At 41.7% G+C, this 21,037-nt stretch overlaps 1 protein-coding gene across 1 annotated transcript in view; it reads left to right on the forward strand.

Moving 5' to 3' along the window:
* Positions 1 to 20,490, forward strand: part of Map3k13 (mitogen-activated protein kinase kinase kinase 13) — a 134,339-nt gene extending 113,849 nt beyond the window's left edge. Inside the window, exons 9-14 of the mRNA XM_013034761.1 lie at positions 8,426 to 8,542; positions 9,375 to 9,512; positions 10,616 to 11,402; positions 15,130 to 15,197; positions 15,818 to 16,115; positions 17,938 to 20,490. Of these exons, the coding sequence (XP_012890215.1) occupies positions 8,426 to 8,542; positions 9,375 to 9,512; positions 10,616 to 11,402; positions 15,130 to 15,197; positions 15,818 to 16,115; positions 17,938 to 18,039 (1,510 nt within the window). The 3' untranslated portion in view covers positions 18,040 to 20,490. The remainder of the gene's footprint in view (positions 1 to 8,425; positions 8,543 to 9,374; positions 9,513 to 10,615; positions 11,403 to 15,129; positions 15,198 to 15,817; positions 16,116 to 17,937) is intronic.
* The last annotated feature ends 547 nt before the right edge of the window (positions 20,491 to 21,037 follow it).

Below are 21,037 nucleotides of genomic sequence, written 5' to 3' on the forward strand. Positions count from 1 at the left end.
TTTTTTTTTTTTTTTTACCTGTTCTGGAGCTGGAACTCAGGGCCTGGGTGCTGTCCCTGAGCCTCTTTGTGCTCAAGGCTAGCACTCTTATCACTAGAGCTACAATGCCACTTCTGGCTTTCTCTGAGTAATTTATTGGAGATAAGAGTCTCACAGACTTCTCTGCCCAGGCTGGCTTCAAACCCATTATAAAGTTTTAATTACAAGTATAAAAATATATCCTAGCTGGGTGCCGGTGGCTCACACCTATAATCCTAGCTACTTAAGAGTTTAAGATCTGAGGATTGCAGTTCAAAGCCAGCCCTAGTAGGAAACTCCGTGAGACTCTTATTTCCAATAAACCACTCAGAAAACCGAAGTGGTGCTGTGGCTCAAGTGATAGAGCGCTCACCTTGAGCTGAAGGGCTGAGGAACAGTGCCCAGGCCCAGAGTTCAAGCCCCACGACTGACAAAAATAAATAAATAAGTTCCAAGCTACCCTTGGTCATGCGGCGAGAACTTGTCTAAACAAAAAAACAAAAAACAGACACACACACACACACACACACACACACACACACACACACACACACAAAAGGAAAAAAGAAAAAGGAAAAGAAATAAATAAAGCAACCAAAGAGAGAAAAGTTCACAAAACACAACCCCAAAACAACATAAAAAGGATGTATGTGGGCTGGGAAAGTGGCTTAGTGGTAAGAATGCTTGCCTACAATTCCTCAGTACCACATACTCACAAAAAGCCAGAAGTGGTGCTGTGGCTCAAGTGGTAGAGCTCTAGCCTTGAGCAAAAGCAGATCTGGGACAGCACACAGGCCCTGAGATCAAGCTCCAGGACTGACAAAAAACTTGAAAGAAATAATTAAGATCATCTCAGTATAATCAGGTCACTTTCTTTTCTACCGAACATTGCCCTGGTTTCTCTTCAACTTTTGTTACCACTACTTCAATAACTTATTGCTCAATTAAATGGAAGAACTATTACATTTAGCATCTGGTAAAAAAGACACCTTCCTGCTCCTCTGACAACCCATGTTTTCTCCCACTATGTCCCAAAGTAGCACTTTTCTCAAATTAAACCATGAAACTGAATCATCTGAATATTCCTAATTCTTTTGAATTCTTTTCCATGTATTATGATTATGAATTGTTTTAAAACTCCTAACCAATTAGGTGTTGTCATATAACCATTCTAATGGGCGTCAATTTCTGGTTCTTTGGAAAGAGATTAGTTAGCATAAACTGTCCCAACCATAGCATAAACACAAATGAATCAAACAGGAAAATACAGAAATATTTATAATGTAAGGCAATAACATTAGAATGCTTAAAAATATTTTTTAAAACTTCTACTACTTTCTATTATTTTACTTTAGTTCAGAGGGGGTAGATATTTCATTGCTGCATCTCCACATATGGTTACACTGTATTCTATTGATAAAATATTTTACCCCAAAATTTTAGAATTTTGAAATTCTCCAATGAAATCAACATGACTCCTTTATATCCTAAAGGGAATGTAAATCATGACTCTATGGAAATAAATGGAAATAAAACTGTTTCAAAAATACCTTAAGAAGCTCAAGTCCTGAACGAATAGCAGTATCTGGACTTACACCCTCCTCTTCATCATCTGCAGTCCCCTCAATTGATTTATTCATCAATTTTACTAGTGCACTATTAAAAAAAGTATAAATTAGTAAGACTACTAGATCAAAAAAGTAATAATTACAATCTTTTGTCCTGTATGTCAGTTCTGGGGCATAAGACCTTGGTGCTATCCCTGAGCTTTATCATGCAAGTATTCTACCACACTTGAACTACAGTTTCACTTTTTACTGGTTAACTGGAGTCTCACAAACTTTCCTGCCTGGGCTGGCTTTGAACCACAATCCTCAAAGCCTCTTGAGCAGTTAGGATTATAGGAGAGACTCACTGTCCCTGGATTGGATTTTCTTTAATGAGCATATATAGAACAGAAATACACATAATTTTTTAAGGTGGTTTAAACTAAAGTCTTATGCTTGATAGGTAGGCACTTTGTCCCTTAAGCTATTTCCCTCACTCAAGAAAGAATTCTTCTTTGACAGATACAGGAGCTTAAATTCAGGGGCTTTAAGCTTGCTCACTCAAGGCTAGCACTATCACTTGAGCCACACTTCCAGTTTGGCTTCTTCCTGGTTAACTGGAGGTAAGAGTCTCTTGGGCTGTTTTGAAACTTCAATCCTTAGTTTTGTCACAGCTTCCTGAATAGCTACGATTATAAGAATAAACCACTGGTGTCTGGCTGCCCAAAAACTTAAATAATACAAAGCACCATAAAAAGCCATATAAGATGAAAACTGTTTCATTGCCACTAGGAGAGGTTCACAGGAATGTCTATCGTAATGTTCTTTGTAATGTTCCAAAATTTAAACTTACAATATTGTAGTTTAAGATGAAAATTATTTTTTAGTATGTTTATTCCCTAGCTTACCTTATAGCTTCTGAATCAATATGTACAGGTGCAATTCGTTCCAACAAAAATTTGACCATCTCTAGAAAAGGATTAGTTGGTTGCTTAGGATTCGCAAGTTTCCGAGCTATTTCTCTCTATAGAAAGAAAAGAGTTACTTTGAGTATAATTTACTTCCATGTTTTTTCCAAATAAAAATACTGTATAAAAAATTAGACTTAAAACCTGCATAAAGCATTTTTCTCTTTTAGACCCACATTAAAATTCATACTTTCAGTAATGAATGGGAAATCTGGATAGTAGAGAACAGAAGGGAATGTGATTTTGTAGTGATTTTTGCTTTTATTTCGTCCCTGAAATTGCTTAGAAAACCTTTTAAATGTATTATTTTTGAAACATATATCCTCATGAATGTTTTCTTATTATTTTAGAATTTGATGATTTTCTTTTAGCAAGTCACAATGTCACATATTTTTGGTTCTAGCTATTTAGCTTCTTGCTTCAGCTCATGAAAAACTACTTGAGACCAACCTGGACAACCATAGAGAGACCTGGCTTCAAAGAAAAGGGTAGGATAGGGAAATACTGAAAAGTTCTAGAGGAAATTGTCCAGGAATAAGTGAGAACTGCAAACTTCTGCCTCTAGAATTTTAATTATTAATAATCTGACCATCAAATTATTCCTAGATATTCCATAAGGAACTGTATCTAGTCTCTGGTTAATTTTTTTTTTTTTTGGACCGGTAGTGGGGCTTGAACTCTGGGGCTTGGGCACTCTCCCTGCGCTCTTCAGCTCAAGGTGAGCACTCTACCGCTTGAGCCACAGTGCCATTTCCGGTTTTCTAGTGGTTTATTGGAGATAAGAGTCTCATGGATTTTCCTGCCTGGGCTGGTTTTGAACCACAATCCTCAGATCTCAGCCTCCTGAGTAGCTAGGATTACAGGCATGAGCCATTGGCTCCTGGCTTTAAATTCTTAATATAGTTAAAAAGTAAGCCATTCTTGTATAGTTAAAACTTTCATTTTTTAAAGAAAGAATCACTTCCTATGTATATTAATCCCTGTCATACATTTTCTCCTTAACCAATTAAAATAATTCCTATGGGGGGGGTAATATTAGTATGTACAATTTACACTAATTTCTCATAAGGAATTCCCAAAGGCTTAACTCTTAGACTGAAGTATCATGCACATCATTCTTACTGAAATACGGAGCAGTGGAAAGAGCAATCAGCTGGGCTCCAGTGAATCATATTATCCTAGCTATTAAGGAGGCTGAGATCTGAGGATCGCAGTTCGACATCAGCCCAAGCAGGAAAGTTGGTGAGACTCATCTCCAATTAATTACTAAAAAGTTGAAAGTGGAGCTGTATCAAGTGGAAGAACATTAGCCTTGAGCATAAAAAAAACCTCAAGGGACACAGCCCAGACCCTGACTTCAATCTCCAGAAACGGCACAAAACAACAACGAAAATCCTAACAAGTATTCCTTCCAATCTTCTCAAGGATATTTAACTACGCTAAATCTTAAGTCTCAAACATCTCAACTCAAAGGCCACCCATGTTCATCTTATATACTTACACCATTTCTTCTGATGCCCAATCTTAACTAGAATGAGTGATGCACTTTTGCATTACCAAAGCATATGATTCTACTAGCATACTTATCACACTGTATTGTTTATCAAAGTATATGTGTGTTTTTGTCATCTCACCTATAAGATGAGTGAGAAACTGTTAACAATACTATCATCTGAAACACTACGTTATGTAATGAATTGTAACAGAATGGACATGTTGGAGGGAGGACATATGATCAAGTGACAATATTTGAACTTCCTAAGAATAATCCTATAGGCAGGTGTCCCTCCTGCCCCAGATAAAATGTAGTTACTGTAGCCCTGGCTAGCCTCAAAATCACTATAAAGAATGTCAAGTTCAGAAATATTTACTTACTGACTAACATGGTATTAAGTGGCACAGATGAAATTCAGATTTAGGACTATCTTACTAAATGTTAAACTTCTTAGAAAACCTTAAAATTTGGAAGTAGCTATCATAGAAAAGCAAAGCAATATAAACCAGCAAGCACAGCTGTCCTTTTATAGAACCTATATGTAGATACATAAAACCTAAAGTCAAAATGAAATATAATATTACAAACCCTCTTGCACAATCATCACTATATACATGCACACACACACACATACCTAGTATGTCTCTATTAATATGCCTTGCTAAAAATAGTTTCCTAAAAATTTTTCAAAAATAGAACTTGGAATAAGAAAGGGAACTAATAGAGTTACGTTCTATAAATTCTATTACTGAATAATGTCCATCTCTCGTGAAGTGAACGAATCCCTGAAAGATGGGATCAAAATTATACAATATTACAGACTAAAATTTGCATTTATGTTTTTCTTCTCCTTACTCTCTCCTCCCTCTTTCTTACTGTGTCGGCCCTTGGGCTTGAACTCAAGAGCTTAGACATATGTCCCTGAGATTTGTTGCTCAAGACTAGCAGCCTCCTACTTGAGCCTCAGAGCCTCAGCTCTACTTCTAACTTTTATGGTTAATTGGAGGTAAGTTTCACAGACTTTCTTACCCAGGTTGGTTTTGAACTGTCATACTCAGATCTCAGATTCCTAAGTAGCTAAGACTATACACATATGCCACATGTGCTTGTTTTTGGGTGCTGGTCCTGAGACCAAGAGTCTGGGTACTTCCCCTGAGTTTTGTGCTCAAGGCTAGCACTCTACCACTTGAGCCACACTTCCACTTCTGTCTTCTTGGTAGTTAACTAGAGATCACAGTCTCACAAACTTGTCTGCCCAGGCTGGTTTTCAATCAGTAGATCTCAGCCTCCTGAGTAACTAGGATTACAGGTGTACAAGTGCCCAGCCTGGCTTGTACATCAGAACAAAGATATGAGAGAAAATACATAACTAACGTTAAGTAGCCCATGGGAAAAGGAAGAATAATGAGAGGTATTCTGGACAAAGGCACGAAGCTGTTTATTTCGTTTTTGGAGAGACTCATGCTATATAGCTTATACTGGCCTCCAACTATTAATGTTCCTGCTTTGGATTATCAGCATGCAATATGGCTGCATTTCCCTGATTTCTAAAACCAGAAAGAACTTCTTGGCACTGTATAACTTATACAATAATTTCAGGATTATATTGGTCAAATCATCTGTTTTACATATTTTACATTTCTAGTCTAACAAATATCACTTGGGTATTTTCAAGCTATTTTACTCTAGAATTCCAACAGTAGGCAGACAAATGGAGAGGAATGGCAAGCAGTCATAATCCACAATGTACATATGTGATAATGGGACTAGACACTTTACAAGTGGGCACGTGGATGATGAAGTCACAATGATGGAGAAGCATTGTACATATAAACAAGCATGTTAAGTTAAAATTCTTACCATTTGAAGATAATTTTAAAAAGTATATGTATATAAGCATGTATGTATAATAAATTTTTCTGTAGGATAATAATATGAAACTCAAAAGCAAAGAGAGCAAATAAAATCTTTCTTTAAATGTTATCAGATGTGGCATACCTATAATCCCAGCTACTTGGGAGCCAGAGAAAAAAATTGTGCCCCAAGGCCAACCTGGACAAAAAGGTAGTGAAGATCCTACCAAACAAGCCACACCAGGTGGGTAGCTCACATCTGTAATCCTAGCTACTCAGGAGGCTGAGATCTGAAGATCATGATTCAAAGCCAGGCCAGGCAGGAAAGTTTTATTTCCAACTAGCCACCAGAAAACTGGAAGTAGTACTGTGGCTCACAGCATTAGAATGCTAACCAGTCTTGAGAAAAAAGAACTCAGGGACAGCACCCAGACCCCTGACTTCAAGCTCCACAAGTGACAAAAAAGACAAAGAAAGATGTGAAGGCATGCTATACAGCAGGCAGAGGTAGGCATAAAATAACTATCCTTCTCTTATTGATCTCTGTAAGCCTGGTGCCAAAATAATATGGATCATGTATGAATACTATAAGGTATATAGTGTAATTCAATCCAGGACCATACATTAGGAAATAGTATAGTATATATAAAATCCTAAGAGATTGTTAGCATATATAGGTGAGAAAAACAAGCTCAAAAAAATTGAGTAACTTACTAAAGGTCACATTGGTAGTAAATGGTAAAGCTGAATTCAAACCTAGGACCCTGTCTCTTAAAATGCTGAATAAATGAACAGATGAAGTTTTCTTTCTTGACAGTTTCATGGTTTTCTACAAAATAAGGAGTCCAAGAACAGAATGAGGACAAAAGTTTACATAGGAATTTGCCTTATCTGTAAGTGAAACCACATACACAGACATTTAGATAGGTAATTTGTTGACAGGTTATTTCATGTCAATACGTAAGAAAATAAATGCATGCACAAACAGCATTTAGAAAACTCTTGCATTCATTCAGTGAGTGTCCACTAGATACAAAACACTTTATCTTGTTCAATTCCTAAAAAGTTTCTTGGGCTTAGGTAAATCTGTTAGTTAGATCTGTAATTGGAGCGTACATAGTCAAGAGTGTATAGTCAAGAGAACTAAGTTGAACACAGATACACGCTTAAGTAACCAAATCCTCACAATTTTGTTTACACAAGCAGTGAATGTAAAAAAGGTTTTAATGAATATTTCTATAACTGAAAGTAAAAATATCATTTACTAACCACACAAACATCTGCCTGTTTGCATGAACAGGTTGGGCTGATAAGTAACTCCAACTGAGACCGCAGTTTCTCATCATCACCAAGAACTTGGTTAAATTTCTTCACAAAATCTTGTGCTTTCCCAGGGTCAGGCAAATTCTCTACAAAATTAAGAATAAAGAAATATTAGTAAAGAAAAACTACTAGCCAAGCACCAGTGGCTCATGCCTGTAATCTTAGCTATTCAGGGCGCTGAGATCTGAGGATTGCGGTTCAAAGCCAGCCCAGGCAGGCTCTTATCTCCAATAAACCACTTAGAACACCTGAAGTGGTGCTGTGGCTCAAGTGGTAGAGCGCTCACCTTGAGCTGAAGAGTGCAGGGACAGCGCCCAAACCCAGAGTTCAAGCCCCAAGACCGAAAAAGAAAAAAAAGAAAAACTTTAAATAAAAAGTAAGCTTCTTTAAAAGTGAAGCGGGGGAGGGAGGGATTGGGAATGTGGCTTAGGGTTAGAGTCCTTGCCTTGCATGCATGAGGCCCTGGATTCAATTCCTCAGCACCATATACACAGAAAAAAGACAGAAAGTGGTGCTGTGGCTCAAGTGGTAGAGTGCCAGCCTTGAGCAAAAGAAGCTCAAGGACAGTGTCTAGCCCAGAGTTCTAGCCCCAGGACTGGCAATCAATCAATCGATCAATCAACATACATTTTTAAAAAGCGAAGGGATAGCCAGACACCAAATGGTTCACACTTGTAATCCTAGCTTCTCAGGAGGCTGAGATAGAAGCCAGCCTGGTCAGGAAAGTCTGTAAGACTTTCATCTCTAATAAACTTCTCAGAAAAAGCTGGGAGTGGCACAGTAGCTCAAGTGGTAGAGCACTAGCTTTGAGCAAAATGCAGCTCAGGGACAGCACGCCTAGACCAGCAAGTGAAAGGGTGATACTATTAAAAAATAATTGTACTTGCTGGGCTCAGGCCTGTTATACTAGCTACTCAGGAGGCTGGTATCGAAGGATCATGGTTCAAAACTAGCTTGGGGCAGAAAAGTCTGTGAGCTTTTCTTAAAAAAAAATTGTGAAAATATCGAATAGAAGGGTTACAATTACATGGGCAAGATAATGAGTACATTTCTTATCAAGCATTGTTGCTTCCTCCTTTGTCGTCCCCCCCACCAAAGTTATAAAGTTTGATTTTTGACATAAAAAAAAAAGAAATAAGCCATCCTGGTTTTTGTTTCATTACAGTGGACCTTTATTCTCTAAATTAGTCATCTTTGCTGATCCTGTGTTGTCTTTGATAGGCATGCACTGGACATTCGTGAACATTATGAGAGAAAGCTTGAGCGGGCTAATAATTTATACATGGAGCTGAGTGCCATCATGCTGCAGCTGGAGATGCGGGAGAAGGAGCTCATTAAGTATGTATGCACACCGGTGAAGGACCTTAGTGATTGGTCCTTAGCAGAGATATACTGCTCTTACATCTTGCTGCTACTCTGAACTGGCAGATAGTTCATTCAGCATTCGTCCTAGGGTGTGCACAGGTCTCTGCCTGGGTGAGGCAGAATGAGCAAAACTGCTGCAGAGCTGGATAACGAGGACCACACACTAGAGCAACCCAGGGTCCAGTGACCCTGGGTTTTCGTATCAAGAATTTGGTGTAGGGGCTGGGAGTGTGGCTTAGTAGTAGCATTCATGAAGCCCTTGGTTTGATTCCTCAGTACCACATAAACAGAAAAAAATGTAAGTGGTGCTGTGGCTCAAGTGGTAGAGTGCTAGCCTTGAACAAAAGAAGCTCAGGGACAGTGCCTAAGCCCTGAGTTCATGCCCAGCACTGGCAATAATAATAATAAATAACTTGATATTGTTAACAAGGTGCTTACTGCCACTCAGGGAAGTCAAGTGGCTGCTGCAAATGGCCTAAGCTCCCCCTGATGGTGGCCAGAAATCCCTAAATCCTAACCAGAACAACAGCTGTTGAAAATCAGCAGTGTTTCTGTCCTCACTCTGTTCTGGGGAAGAGAAAGGCAGGCTTAGCCTGAGTTCTGAGCTGCAGGGCAAGAGGAAGTTAGGCGAATTTGAATTTAGTATCTTCTTGGGTTTTGTTTTGTTTTCTAAACCTGCTTTTCAAATGATCTATGTCTGTTAAGTGTGGCGAGACCTCTGTGGGAAGAATTAGTCTGTGAGAACTTTCTGCCTATCTTTTCTATCCACTGTGGCTGACATGGAACTTTTTCTTTTATCCTGCAGGCGAGAGCAAGCAGTAGAAAAAAAGTATCCCGGAACTTACAAACGGCACCCTGTCCGCCCAATAATCCACCCAAATGCCATGGAGAAACTCATGAAGAGGAAAGGTGTCCCTCACAAAGCCGGGCTACAGACCAAGCGGTGAGACTCTTGTACCCACCTGGCATTCAGATAAATGGGAGGATAGCTCTGCACAATACATTCTTTTTTTTTTTTAAGTTTTATTTTATCGTAAAGTTGTTGTACAGAGGGGTTACAGTTACATGAGTACATTTCTTGTCACAAAATACATTCTTAGAGGATGGTGATGTGACCATTTCTGAGGTTCAGCCTTCGCACACTTCACTCCAGATCAAAGGAAAAAGGAGTAGGAAGATGACAGTGTGACATGGACTTAGGAATTTAGTTTTTACTTTCCAAGGCTTAAGTGTGTATTGTCTTGGCACACTGGTCTGGATTGGATCATTAGGTGACATCCTTCCACCACTAGATCCTCATGGCTGAAGCTGACCAGCTCAGGCTGAGCTCTTGTTCCTAAGATAAGGCTTCGGCTCATTCCTGTTTTTCCATGCTGCAACACTGGACCACCCAATATCATGGGGTTTGATCCCAACATCACAAACAATCAAAGGATGTTTGGGAGGTAGCCAGGAGTGGGTGGTTCACACCTGTAATCCTAGGTACTCAGAAGACTGAGATATGAGGCTTGTAGTTCAAAGCCAGCCTGAGTAGGAAAGTTTTTGAGACTGTTATCTCCAATTAATCACAGAAAAGGCCAGAAGTAGTGTTGTGGTTCAAGTGGTAGAGTGCTAGCCTTGAGTAAAGGAGCTCAGCGACAGTGCCCAGACCAGAGTTCTAACCCCAGTATCGATATAACTAACTAACTAAATAGATAAATAAATAAAAAGTTTGGGAGGTATTTCACAAATTTGAATGAAGGGTTTTTGTTTTGTTGGCCTGTTTTGTTTGCTTGACTGGTTCTTGAGCTTGAATTTAGGACTTACACTCTTGGTTTGCTTTCTTGCTCCAGGCTGGCATTCTGCCACTTGAGCCACTTCCAACTCTTTGCTAATTAATTGGAGAAGAGTCTCACAGACTTTCTTGTCCAGACTTTCTTGGAATCAGAATCTTCAAGATCTCAGCCTCCTGAGTAGCTAGGATTACAGGAGTGAGCCACTGGCATCCAGCTTGAATGAGTTTGCGTGTTTAAAAATTAAGCCTGTTCTTTTTTTTTTTTTCTCCAGGCCAGATCTATTGAGATCTGAAGGTATTCCTAATACAGAGGTGGCTTCCACCACATCCCCTTTGTCTGGAAGTCCCAAAATGTCCACCTCAAGCAGCAAGAGCCGATATCGAAGCAAACCACGCCACCGCCGGGGAAACAGCAGAGGCAGCCATAGTGACTTTGCAGCAATCCTGAAAACCCAACCAGCCCAGGACCCCTCACCCCATCCTTCTTACCTACACCAAGCCCAACCCCAGTCCCCTTCTCTCCATCACCATAACCCTGTACAGCAGCAATACCAGCAACCCCCTCCTGCCGTGTCTCAGAGCCACCAGCCCAGACTCAATATGCATAGACAGGACATCGCAACCTGCGCTAACAACCTGAGATATTTTGGACCAGCTGCAGCCCTGCGGAGCCCACTCAGCAACCACGCTCAAAGACAGATGCCTGGCTCTAGCCCTGACCTCATCTCCACAGCCATGGCCGCAGATTGCTGGAGAAGTTCTGGGCCTGATCAGGGCCAGGCTGGTCTTTGGGACTGTTGTCAGGCTGACCCCTATGATCCCTGCCTCCAGTGCAGGCCAGAACAGTCTGGGTCTTTGGACATTCCCACTACTGAGCCAGCGGGGAGGAGCCCTGACCTCTCCAAGTCACCAGCACACAATCCCCTCTCAGAAAACGCTCAAGGCTCTGAGAAAATGGGAGGAAATGAATTTAGTGGCTGTACATCTGCATCATCCCTTGGGACCCCTCATCACGTCACCCCCTCAGTGCTACCTCGGAAAACCAGGCCCCTTCAGAAGGTAAGGTGTGACGATGTGCAGGCCAGGCCGGACAATGACAGAGCCATTCATGTTGTACACATTACGAAACTGTTCATTAGAAGTACACTCTTTGAGCTGGGCACCAGTGGCTCATGCCTGTAATCCTAGCTACTCAAAAGGCTGAGAACTGAGGATCATGGTTCAAAGCCAGCCCGGGCAGGAAAAGTCCATGAAACTCTTATCTCACAGAAAAGCTGAAAGTGGCACAGTGGCCCAACTGGTAAAATGCTAGCTTTGAGCAAAAGGATCCCCTGGGACCAGCAAAAAAAAAAAAAGTGTATGTTTTGAGCCAGGTACTGGTGGTTCATGCCTGTAATCAGGAGGCTCATATCTGAGGATCACACTTTGAAGCCAGCCTGGGCAGGAATGTCTTTGAGACTTTAATCTCTGTAACCAGCAAAAAGCCAGAAGTGGAGTTGTGGCTCCAGCCTTGAGTAAAAAAATTAAGGGAAAGCACCCAGATCCTAAGTTCAAGCTCAAGTACACACACACACACACAATAGAAGTTTCTTTCTTTCACTTTAAATTTCCCCACACTGCTTAAGAGATGGACTAGGCAGTATACTTTAAACTGGCAGACTGGTTCAGATGTAGAGGATGCATGAGCAATCATATATTGAGGATATATTAGCAAAAGTTTGGAAAACACTACCGAGCTCTCAAGTCCTGAAAGATGTTGCAAGAAAAGATTCCCTTATAAAATGAGTTGGAGGTGCAGCATTCTCTGTCTTCCCTGGGAGATTCCTTGTATACTGACAGAGCAGGGGCTTAGAATTCATGTGGCAGACTGGTGTAATACAGCATTTCCCATAGCCATTTGACCAGACAGCTTTTAAAATAGTATCTGTTAATCCCCTGTGAGTTAGCTCTCTCCACAGTATACTTTGAAAAATAGTTCCTTAATGAATAACCAGCATGACCCAGCTAGTTCTTAGTCATGAGGCCTGGGAGCCTCATCCACTGGGAGCCGTTCTACCATAGTGGGAGTCAGACAGGCCTTAGTTCAAAGCTGGGCTCTCCCACTCAGCACTTCTTTGAACCTCGGTTTCCTTCTCTATGCAATGGCATGATTGGTTGATGTGGGGACTAAATGAGTTAAACATGCAGGCAACACTTGGAATAGGGCCGAGAACATAGCAACTTTCCCCAAACTATAGTTTATCTTGCTATTGTGTTAAAAATGTATGAAAAGTGTTTAGGATACAATAATTGGCCATTCAGTTCTAAGTAGTGTTTCATTTCTTCATTGTTGATCAGGTACTTAGAAGAAAAGAAAAGGTCTAAAATGTAACCATGCAGGTTTGGTCAACTAGTCCATTAGTAGAAAACAAGTTTAAGATGGGACTATTTGTTGTCTCAGCTGACTTGAGCTAATAATGTATTTTCCATTCCCCCAGTATGTTACTGTGGCCAGTAACATACTTACATTGGTAACATTAAGACCTAATTCTCATGCCTTACAATATTCCCATTTAAAATACACAATTCAAAGTTGTTTTCATACAATTCTCTAATCAGTCTGACCAATTCTAAAACATTTCAGTTACCACGTGTAACTTTGAACCATTTTGATGCCATCTGTGGGTGTGTAGGTCCCAGAACACACCCTTTGTACAGTGGGCCTCATTGGAATGGCAGCTCACTCATTCTTACTGAGATCCTCTCCCACAGATGGTCTTTGGGAAACTTCCCATCTCAGCAGTCAAGATAACTCCATCCCTTTCTTATTCAGAAAAATATATATCAGAATACAAATGAGTTAAGAGTCATGAAGTAAGCTGGGCACCATGGATCATGACTGTAACCCTGGCTATGCAGGCTATGGGATCTGAGGATCATGGTTCGAAGCCAGCCCAGTCAAAAAAGCCATAAAACTCCTATCTCCAATTAATCACAGAAAAATCCAGAAGTAGCACTGTGGCTCAAATGGTAGAGTGCTAGCCTTGAGCAAAAGGAGCTCAGGGATAGCACCCAGGCCCAGAGTCCAAGCCCCAGAACAAGAAAAGAAGGAAAGGAAAGAAGGAAGGAAGAAAGAAAAGAAGGAAGGAAGGGAGAGAGGGAAAGAGGGAGGGAGGGAGGGAGGCAGGAAAAGGGAGGGAGGGAGGCAGGAAGAGAGGGAGGGAGAGAGGGAAGGAGGGAGGGAAAGAGAAAAAAGTCATGAGGTTGTAGAACTGACATTCAAAACGGAAAATTGCCCTGAAATTTTGGCAAATGTTGTTACTTAGACTCAACTACCCAGAAAGAAAAGAAAGAAAGAGAGAGAGAGGGAAGGAAGCAAGGAAGGAAGGAATCATGAGGTCATAGAATTGACATTCAAGAAGGAAAATTGCTCTGAAATTTTGGCAAATTTTGTTACTTAGACTCAAGCTCATGAGACTTTAAATAATCTAGTGTATCAAGGACAGTTGATCTTGACTTCAGCTACTCTTCAGTACTTGATGCCTGGTGCAGTCTTTGCTGAGAGAGGTTATCTTTCAGCCCCAACCCTTACCTAGCCTTCCAGATCAACCTTGGGCCAGCAGTCACTGGGCCTCAGGTGTCCCAACCAGAGCTCTCTTATCCCTGCCAGAATTCTGGCTCAATAAAAATGCATGGAGCACTATTTATAACTGAAAAGAATAGTTATCTGCATTTATAGTGATAAACACCTAGTTTTGTGTGTGTCTCAGTAATACAGCTCAAACTCAGGGCCAAGACACTGTCCTTTAGCTTCTCGCCCAAGGCTGGCTCTATGTCAGTTGAGCTAAAGCCTTACTTCCAGCTTTTTGGTGGTTTATTGGTGATAGAGTCTCATAGACTTTCCTGCCCTGGCTGACTTGAAACTATGATCCTCAGATCTCAGTTTCCTGAGTATCTAGATTATAGACGTGAGCCACCAGCACCTGGCTAAACATATATTTTATTTGCAATGTTACATTGCAGTGAGGAATACAATACAAACAAGATACAGTCTGAACCTTAAGTAATATATGTTTTAATATAATTATAACATTGGTGGCAAAATAATTAGCATATAAAGGGGAAAATTGTTTCTGGGCTTTGAAAAACCTGAACTATTTCTGTGGAAGAGCCTGGAACCAATGATTATAATGATTGACAATGATTACAAGAGTCTGTCTCCAAATCTATACCTTCTCCATCACTCACCTCTAGACACTTTCATGGGACCTTTATGTCCCTGAGGACACAAAGTTGTACCAATTCTTCGTCTTCCAGCTTCTGGCACAGAGCCTCTCATTGAGAAAACCCAGGACAAGTTGTTAAAGAATGAAGGCCTAAAGAAAGCATTGATCAAGTTATTAGTAAATACCTTTCAGTAAAAATTATGCCCTTTACCGGTAGTGGGGAGTGGAGAAGAGAAGGCAGAGAGAGCGAGAGAGAAGTCCTGCTAAGGATTGTGGCTTAAATGGTAGAGTTCTTTCCTAGCAAGCATGCAGCCCCAACACCTACATAAGTAAATAGCTAGGTAAGTAAATGGTGGTGCATGCCTATAATCCCAGCTACAAAAGAGGCATAGATAGGAGGATCGTGGCCCAAGGCTAGCCTCAGCAAAAAGTGCTACACCCTTCCCATTAAGTAACTTAAAGGAAAAAAAGAGGCTGGGGGCATAACTTAAGGAGTAGAGGGCCTACCTAGTAAATATGAGGCCCTGAGTTCAAACCCCAGTACTGCCCCAAATAAATAAGTCTTTTCTTCTTCTCCCCAGAGTGGCGATGACTCCTCAGAAGAAGAAGGGGAAGTAGATAGTGAAGTCGAATTTCCACGAAGACAGAGGTAAAACCAACAGGCACATGGTGGTTTCAGTGGAATGGGAGAAATCCTGAGTTGGGCACATCTGCCCTTGCAGCCACAGGTCTCTCTCTGACACCAGCTTTATAGGGAGATTTGAACTCACTGTGCGCATGCTTGTCCATGGCTGCCTTGCAAGGTCACCTCTGCACAGCAGGCCCGAGGTCATCCGAATGTGTTCTGTAGGAACTTCAAGATGAGAAGCCTGATTTCCACAGTGCTAGCTCGGGAGGAATGGCCATGCTGTTTGTAGGCAGCCCCTCTTGTGCTGCTATAATAAATACCACAGACTCGGTGGCTTCAATAACAAATCACGGAGGCTGTGATAATCCAAGAACAAAGTAACAGCTGATTCTGTTGTTAGTGAGCGCTCTTGCTAGCTCACAGCCAGCCACCTGCCTGCAGTGAGAGAATGTGAGGTGGTAAGATTCAGGGCAGAGTTACCTCTTTATTGCTTTAAAACTAAATCATACCCACCGGTTCTGATTTTTAGCCTTGCTCTGGGGGCAGAGGGAACTAGATTGCCTCTCCCCTAAACCCTCACTGATAATGTGGGCATGTGGTTTCTCCAGTGGCTCAGGTCCTCTGGCTCTCTGTGCTTCTAGGCCCCACCGCTGTATCAGCAGCTGCCAGTCTTACTCAACCTTTAGCTCTGAGAATTTCTCCGTGTCTGATGGAGAGGAAGGAAATACTAGTGACCACTCAAACAGTCCCGATGAGTTAGCCGGTAAACTTGAAGACCGCCTGGCAGAGAAGCTGGATGACCTTCTGTCCCAGACCCCCGAGATCCCCATTGAGATATCCTCACACTCGGACGGGCTCTCTGACAAGGAGTGTGCAGTGCGCCGTGTGAAGACGCAGATGTCGCTGGGCAAGCTCTGCGTGGAGGAGCGTGGCTACGAGGTGGGCCCCTCCCCCTCTCTGTCACATTTCTGACTCTTTCAGGTTGAAATCTGTTTAAGCCCTTAAAACCTTTACAATTCTCTCTCTCTCTTTCTTTTTCTTTTTTGTCGGTCGTGGGGGCTGAACTCTGGGCCTGGGTGCTGTCCTGTGGCTAGTGCTCTACCACTTGAGCCACAGCGCCACTTCCAGCTTTTTCCTTTTTGCTTATGTGGTGCTGAGGAATGGAACCCAGGGCCTCAGTCATGCAAGGCAAGCGCTCTACCACTGAGCCACCTTCCCAGCCCCTCTCTCTTTCTTTCTTTCGTCAGTCATGGGGCTTGAGCTCAGGGCCCCATCACTGTCCCTGAGCTTTTTGGCTCAAGAGTAGTCTACCACTTTGAGTCACAGCACCACTTTCGATTTTCTGCCAGTTAATTGGAGACAAGAGTCTCACAGACTTTCCTGCCTGGACTGGCTTCAAATCACGATCCTCAAATCTCAGCCTCCTGAGTACCTAGAATTACAGTTGTGAGCCACTGGTGCCCAGCTTACAGTTTTCTTAGAGTGAATATAATACACCTCCACCTCCATATAGTAGGTAGAAATACAGACCAGTAGAGCCCCAGAAATAAGGCCAGTTTTTCCCAAATCAGGTACAAGCATTGGACTACTCAAGAGCTCTTCACTGTAGAATTTAACTCAAACCGCACTGGTTCTCCACCCCATCTCCCAACTTGGACCCTCCCCTCAGTCCCTATCCCCCCTGGAATATGCTGCCATAGCACACGTAATTCTGTTTTTTTAAAAAAAAATTGGAACTAGTACAAGGGCTTGAATTCAAGATCCTTCCTTTTTGCTCAACTTTCTTGTTCTCTGGCTGGACTTGAGCCATGCCTCCAGCCCAGCTTTTTGCTGGTTAATTGGAGATGGAGTCTCATAGACTTTTCTGCCCAGGCTGGTTTCAAACCTTAGTCATCCATGTCTCTGCCTCCTGAGTAGCTAGGACTACAGACACAAGCCACCAGTACTCAGCTTATCATTCTTTATTTCATGTACAATTTTGCCATCAAAGAGACCGGGATAGTGGGGGTGGGGGGGCAATAGTAGTTCAGTGTGTCCCCAGGAGTCAGACTGCCTAGATGTACACCAGCCTTTCTAGGTGATGTGTGACCTTGGACAAGTTGCTTAAACTCTCAGAAGATCAGCTTCCCTATTTGCCAAATGAACCCCACAGATCTATCTTATCTATGAGATATTATCTGTTTCAGTAGATTATTATGAGATAAATGCCCTGCAAGTAGAAGTGTGGAGGTACAGCTCCCGTGTCATAGCTGTAAGGCATATTAAATAGGTAGGTTTCATTAGGTAGCCAATGAAGAGAACACCACGCGATGGAGAAGTTTATTTACCGAACTGCTGCCCCCACCGTGCATGGTGGAGAGGCACGGCTGAAAAGGAAAGGAAGGGCAAAACCCACTCCTGGGCCAGGACTTATCTAGGCCAGGGACAGGAAGAGGTGTGGCCACACTGGGTCCGGATGTGACCTCAGGGTCTGGGACCCTCCTAAAGTCAGATGGAGGCACGTGACCTGAGGTGACCTAGCAGGAGGGGAAAGTGACTGCTTCCAGGTGTGGCAGTTACCTAAGGTCACAGATGCTGGGCAGAAACAGCCAAGAGGGGGAGAGGTGTCCCTGTTCAGACCTTATGGTAGCCTTCATCAATTCTGTCCCACACAGACAAGACCTAGACACGTTTCTCTATCGCCCCTTTACCCAGCACAGTACCAGTTCAATAGGTGCTTGCAGAGGAATTGTAGAAATGACTTAACTTTTCTCCTTTGCAGAACCCTATGCAGTTTGAAGACTCGGACTGCGACTCTTCAGATGGGGAGTGCTCCGACGCCACCATTCGGACCAACAAGCTCTACAGCTCTGCTACTTGGTGATGAAGGAAAACCCTCTGGAAGACCTCCTGACACTGGTGTTTCAAATCCACCCCAGCCCTAACCTCTTTTCCTATCTCTCCTTGCTTTTTTCGTCTGGGAGGAGAGCCACCCCATCTTTATTACCCCTAGAAATGAGCTGCAATAACAGGAACACGAGACTTCGTGAAATCTCCAGGAAAAAAAAAATCCAAATGAAATTTAAGTCTCACTGAACATTTCAATCAAGAATGGCAGGGATATATTTTATTGAATATTCTATCTACTGTAACATTGATATTTATTTTTGTTGGACATTTTAACACTTTGTACTGTAAAGAGTGAACTATATATGGTATATAGAAAGAATAATTTCTTGCAAGAGAGAGAGAGGAAGAAAAAAAGAAAGAAAGGGAAAAGAGAGAAAATGAAATGGATTAGATGCAGCATCCGTGGGAGTTTGTAGGGAAGGGAGGGTACTGATTGCTGCTGCTTGAACAAGGGACCAGATCCTTTGCCTATAAATGACTAAAGAACCACAGCAAGACAAGGCATAGTAAGCTTTTTAGAACATAAAGAATAGCAAGAGAAAAAGCAATGCCAGGTCATTTGTGAATAGACCCATTGTTTTGGCCCAGCTTGTCCAGGTGGGGGATAGAAATGGCCTGGCAAGGTTTGGTGAGTAGATAGTAGCCCCCTGAGATCTCTGAGGGTGCGTGCCTTCTCAAGGAGGAAAATCAAAAGAACAAAGCTGTATATGTGGATTTCACTTTAAAAAAAAAAAACAAAAAACTTGAAGCAGCATTTGGCAGTGAGGCTTATAGATAAAGTCCAACTTTGTCCATGGCAGACACTTCCCCTTTTAATATTTTCCTTGACATTACCTTGACCAAGATATTGATCTTTCCAGACTCAGTGCCATTTTTCTCCACCTGTGGACTACTTCCTTTAGGAAGGTGGAGAGGAGGGTCTCCTAGGAAGAAGGAGAAAAGGGTAAGAGAAGAAAACAAACATCCAAAACAATGTTAAAAAAAAGAAATGCAGAATTTGTGCATGCTCATGATGGTGAAGGTAGACCCACCCCTCTCTAGACGCAGGTTGTTTTTCTGCTGAATCCTATTGATTCAGACAGGAGGATAGATTTTGAAGGCAGCTAGTATGTGTGTGTTTGTCTGTCCAACGTCCAATCCCAAACGAGCCCCTTGTTTTTATGTATTAATTCATCCTATCTTGGAAGCTTTAGTGTCTAGCCATCACTGTCAGACTAGAGACAACCCTTCTCCCACTACAATGGCATTTATGTTCAACACTACTTGTAAACTGTATCTTACTTCACTCTGAATCGTTGTAGTTTTGATTAGCTGAATTAGGAAATTTGTGGAAAGAACAAATGATGCTGAGCAGGTATTGGAAATACTTTACATTGTCAAAGCATGAGGGCTTTCCTGTCTTCAGAGGTCCTGAGCATCCAAAGGTACTTCATGGAGCCTTTCAGGAAAACAAAGTTATATTTTTGAGACAGGGGCTCACTAGGTAGCTCAAAATGGCCTCACACTCACCGTCCTCTCTCAGCCTCCTGAGAGCTGGGATTTATAGGTATGTGCCGTCCATGCTCAGCTTAAGGAAAAGTTTATCTAGTACAAGCAGATGTTGTGTAGAAGTCTCACCTGTGTCTCTGAGATAGGCTACTGACAGCCTCTGTTGACTGGCTGATTCTCACAATGAAGCCTATGAGAGTTTTGGGAGACTTGCGCATGCTTGTTGTATTAAAAGCATTTCCAACACAGGTGGAAAGCACCCCTCCCCTAAGCATCACTAACTGAATCAGCCAAAAAGGAAAGGCAGGAGAGAGTTTAAAACAGTTCTTTTGTTTGTTTATTTGTTTCCTCCATTTGTTTACACTTTGTGTTGAGACACTGACTTAAAACTTAGTGTCTCTAATTTACAGTCCATCGGTAGGATGAAGGAAAATGTTTAATTTATACAAAGAACAGTATTGTTGCATTAAATTATTCCATTTTGTATCCAATTCTGTAGCTGGACTACATGAAAGACCTTAAGTTATGGCATTTATTTTGTCTTTGTTATTTTATTTTATATTTTCATTCTCATTTTCTGTCGATCAGAAGGTGTGGTTTACGATGTAGCACAATGATTGTTTATTGCTAACTATGAATTAGTATGGATTTTGTGATTTAAAGCTTGAAAATGGAACTGCCCTTTGGGAGCTCCAGGTATATATATATATATATTCATGGTAGCTGTATCTCCTGATGGTCTGTGTATAGTAGCAGTGACCTGAGGTAGTTGCTCTGCCCTGAAGTCCAGTGCATACCTTGTGACCTTGCGCTTGATCCAATCATGGAAGCTCTTAGGTGGGCAGGTGACTTTTGAACCAGTAGTAGTTCAAAAGTGTAAACTGTCTTAAATTTCTTAAGAAATAAAATTATGGGACTACATTAGAAGCAAACAGAGAATGATTTAATGCCCTGAAAGGAACAAACAGACCTAGAAAGCTTCTTCACGAGACTCATGTGTTGTATTGAAGAACTGGCAATGTAGTAGTTAATTGACTTCCTGTCAGATCCCAATCTAGAGTAACAAGAAAACAAAAAAAAATTTTTTTTGTCAGTCATGGGGCTTGAACTCTGCATGTAGGCATTGTGCCTGAGCTCTTCAGCTCAAGGCAAGTACTCTACCACTTGAGGCACAGCACCAATTCTGGTTTTTCTGGTGGTTAATTGGAGATGAGATTCTCGGACTTGCCTGCCTGGGCTGGCTTTGAACTGTGATCCTCAGATCTCAGACTCCTAAATAGCTAGGGTTATAGGTGTAAGCCACTGGCGCCCAGCACAGGAAACAAATTTTAAGGGGAATATTATATATACATACACACATATATGTATATATTCTATATATACATATATGTGTGTATATATACACATATACATATATACACACATATATGTATATACATATACACTTCTGGCATGTTATAAAATGCCTAGTTATGATGCCATCC

The sequence above is a fragment of the Dipodomys ordii genome, unplaced genomic scaffold (genome assembly GCF_000151885.1).
Source record: "Dipodomys ordii isolate 6190 unplaced genomic scaffold, Dord_2.0 Scaffold196, whole genome shotgun sequence".
NCBI classification, from domain to species: Eukaryota; Metazoa; Chordata; class Mammalia; order Rodentia; family Heteromyidae; genus Dipodomys; species Dipodomys ordii.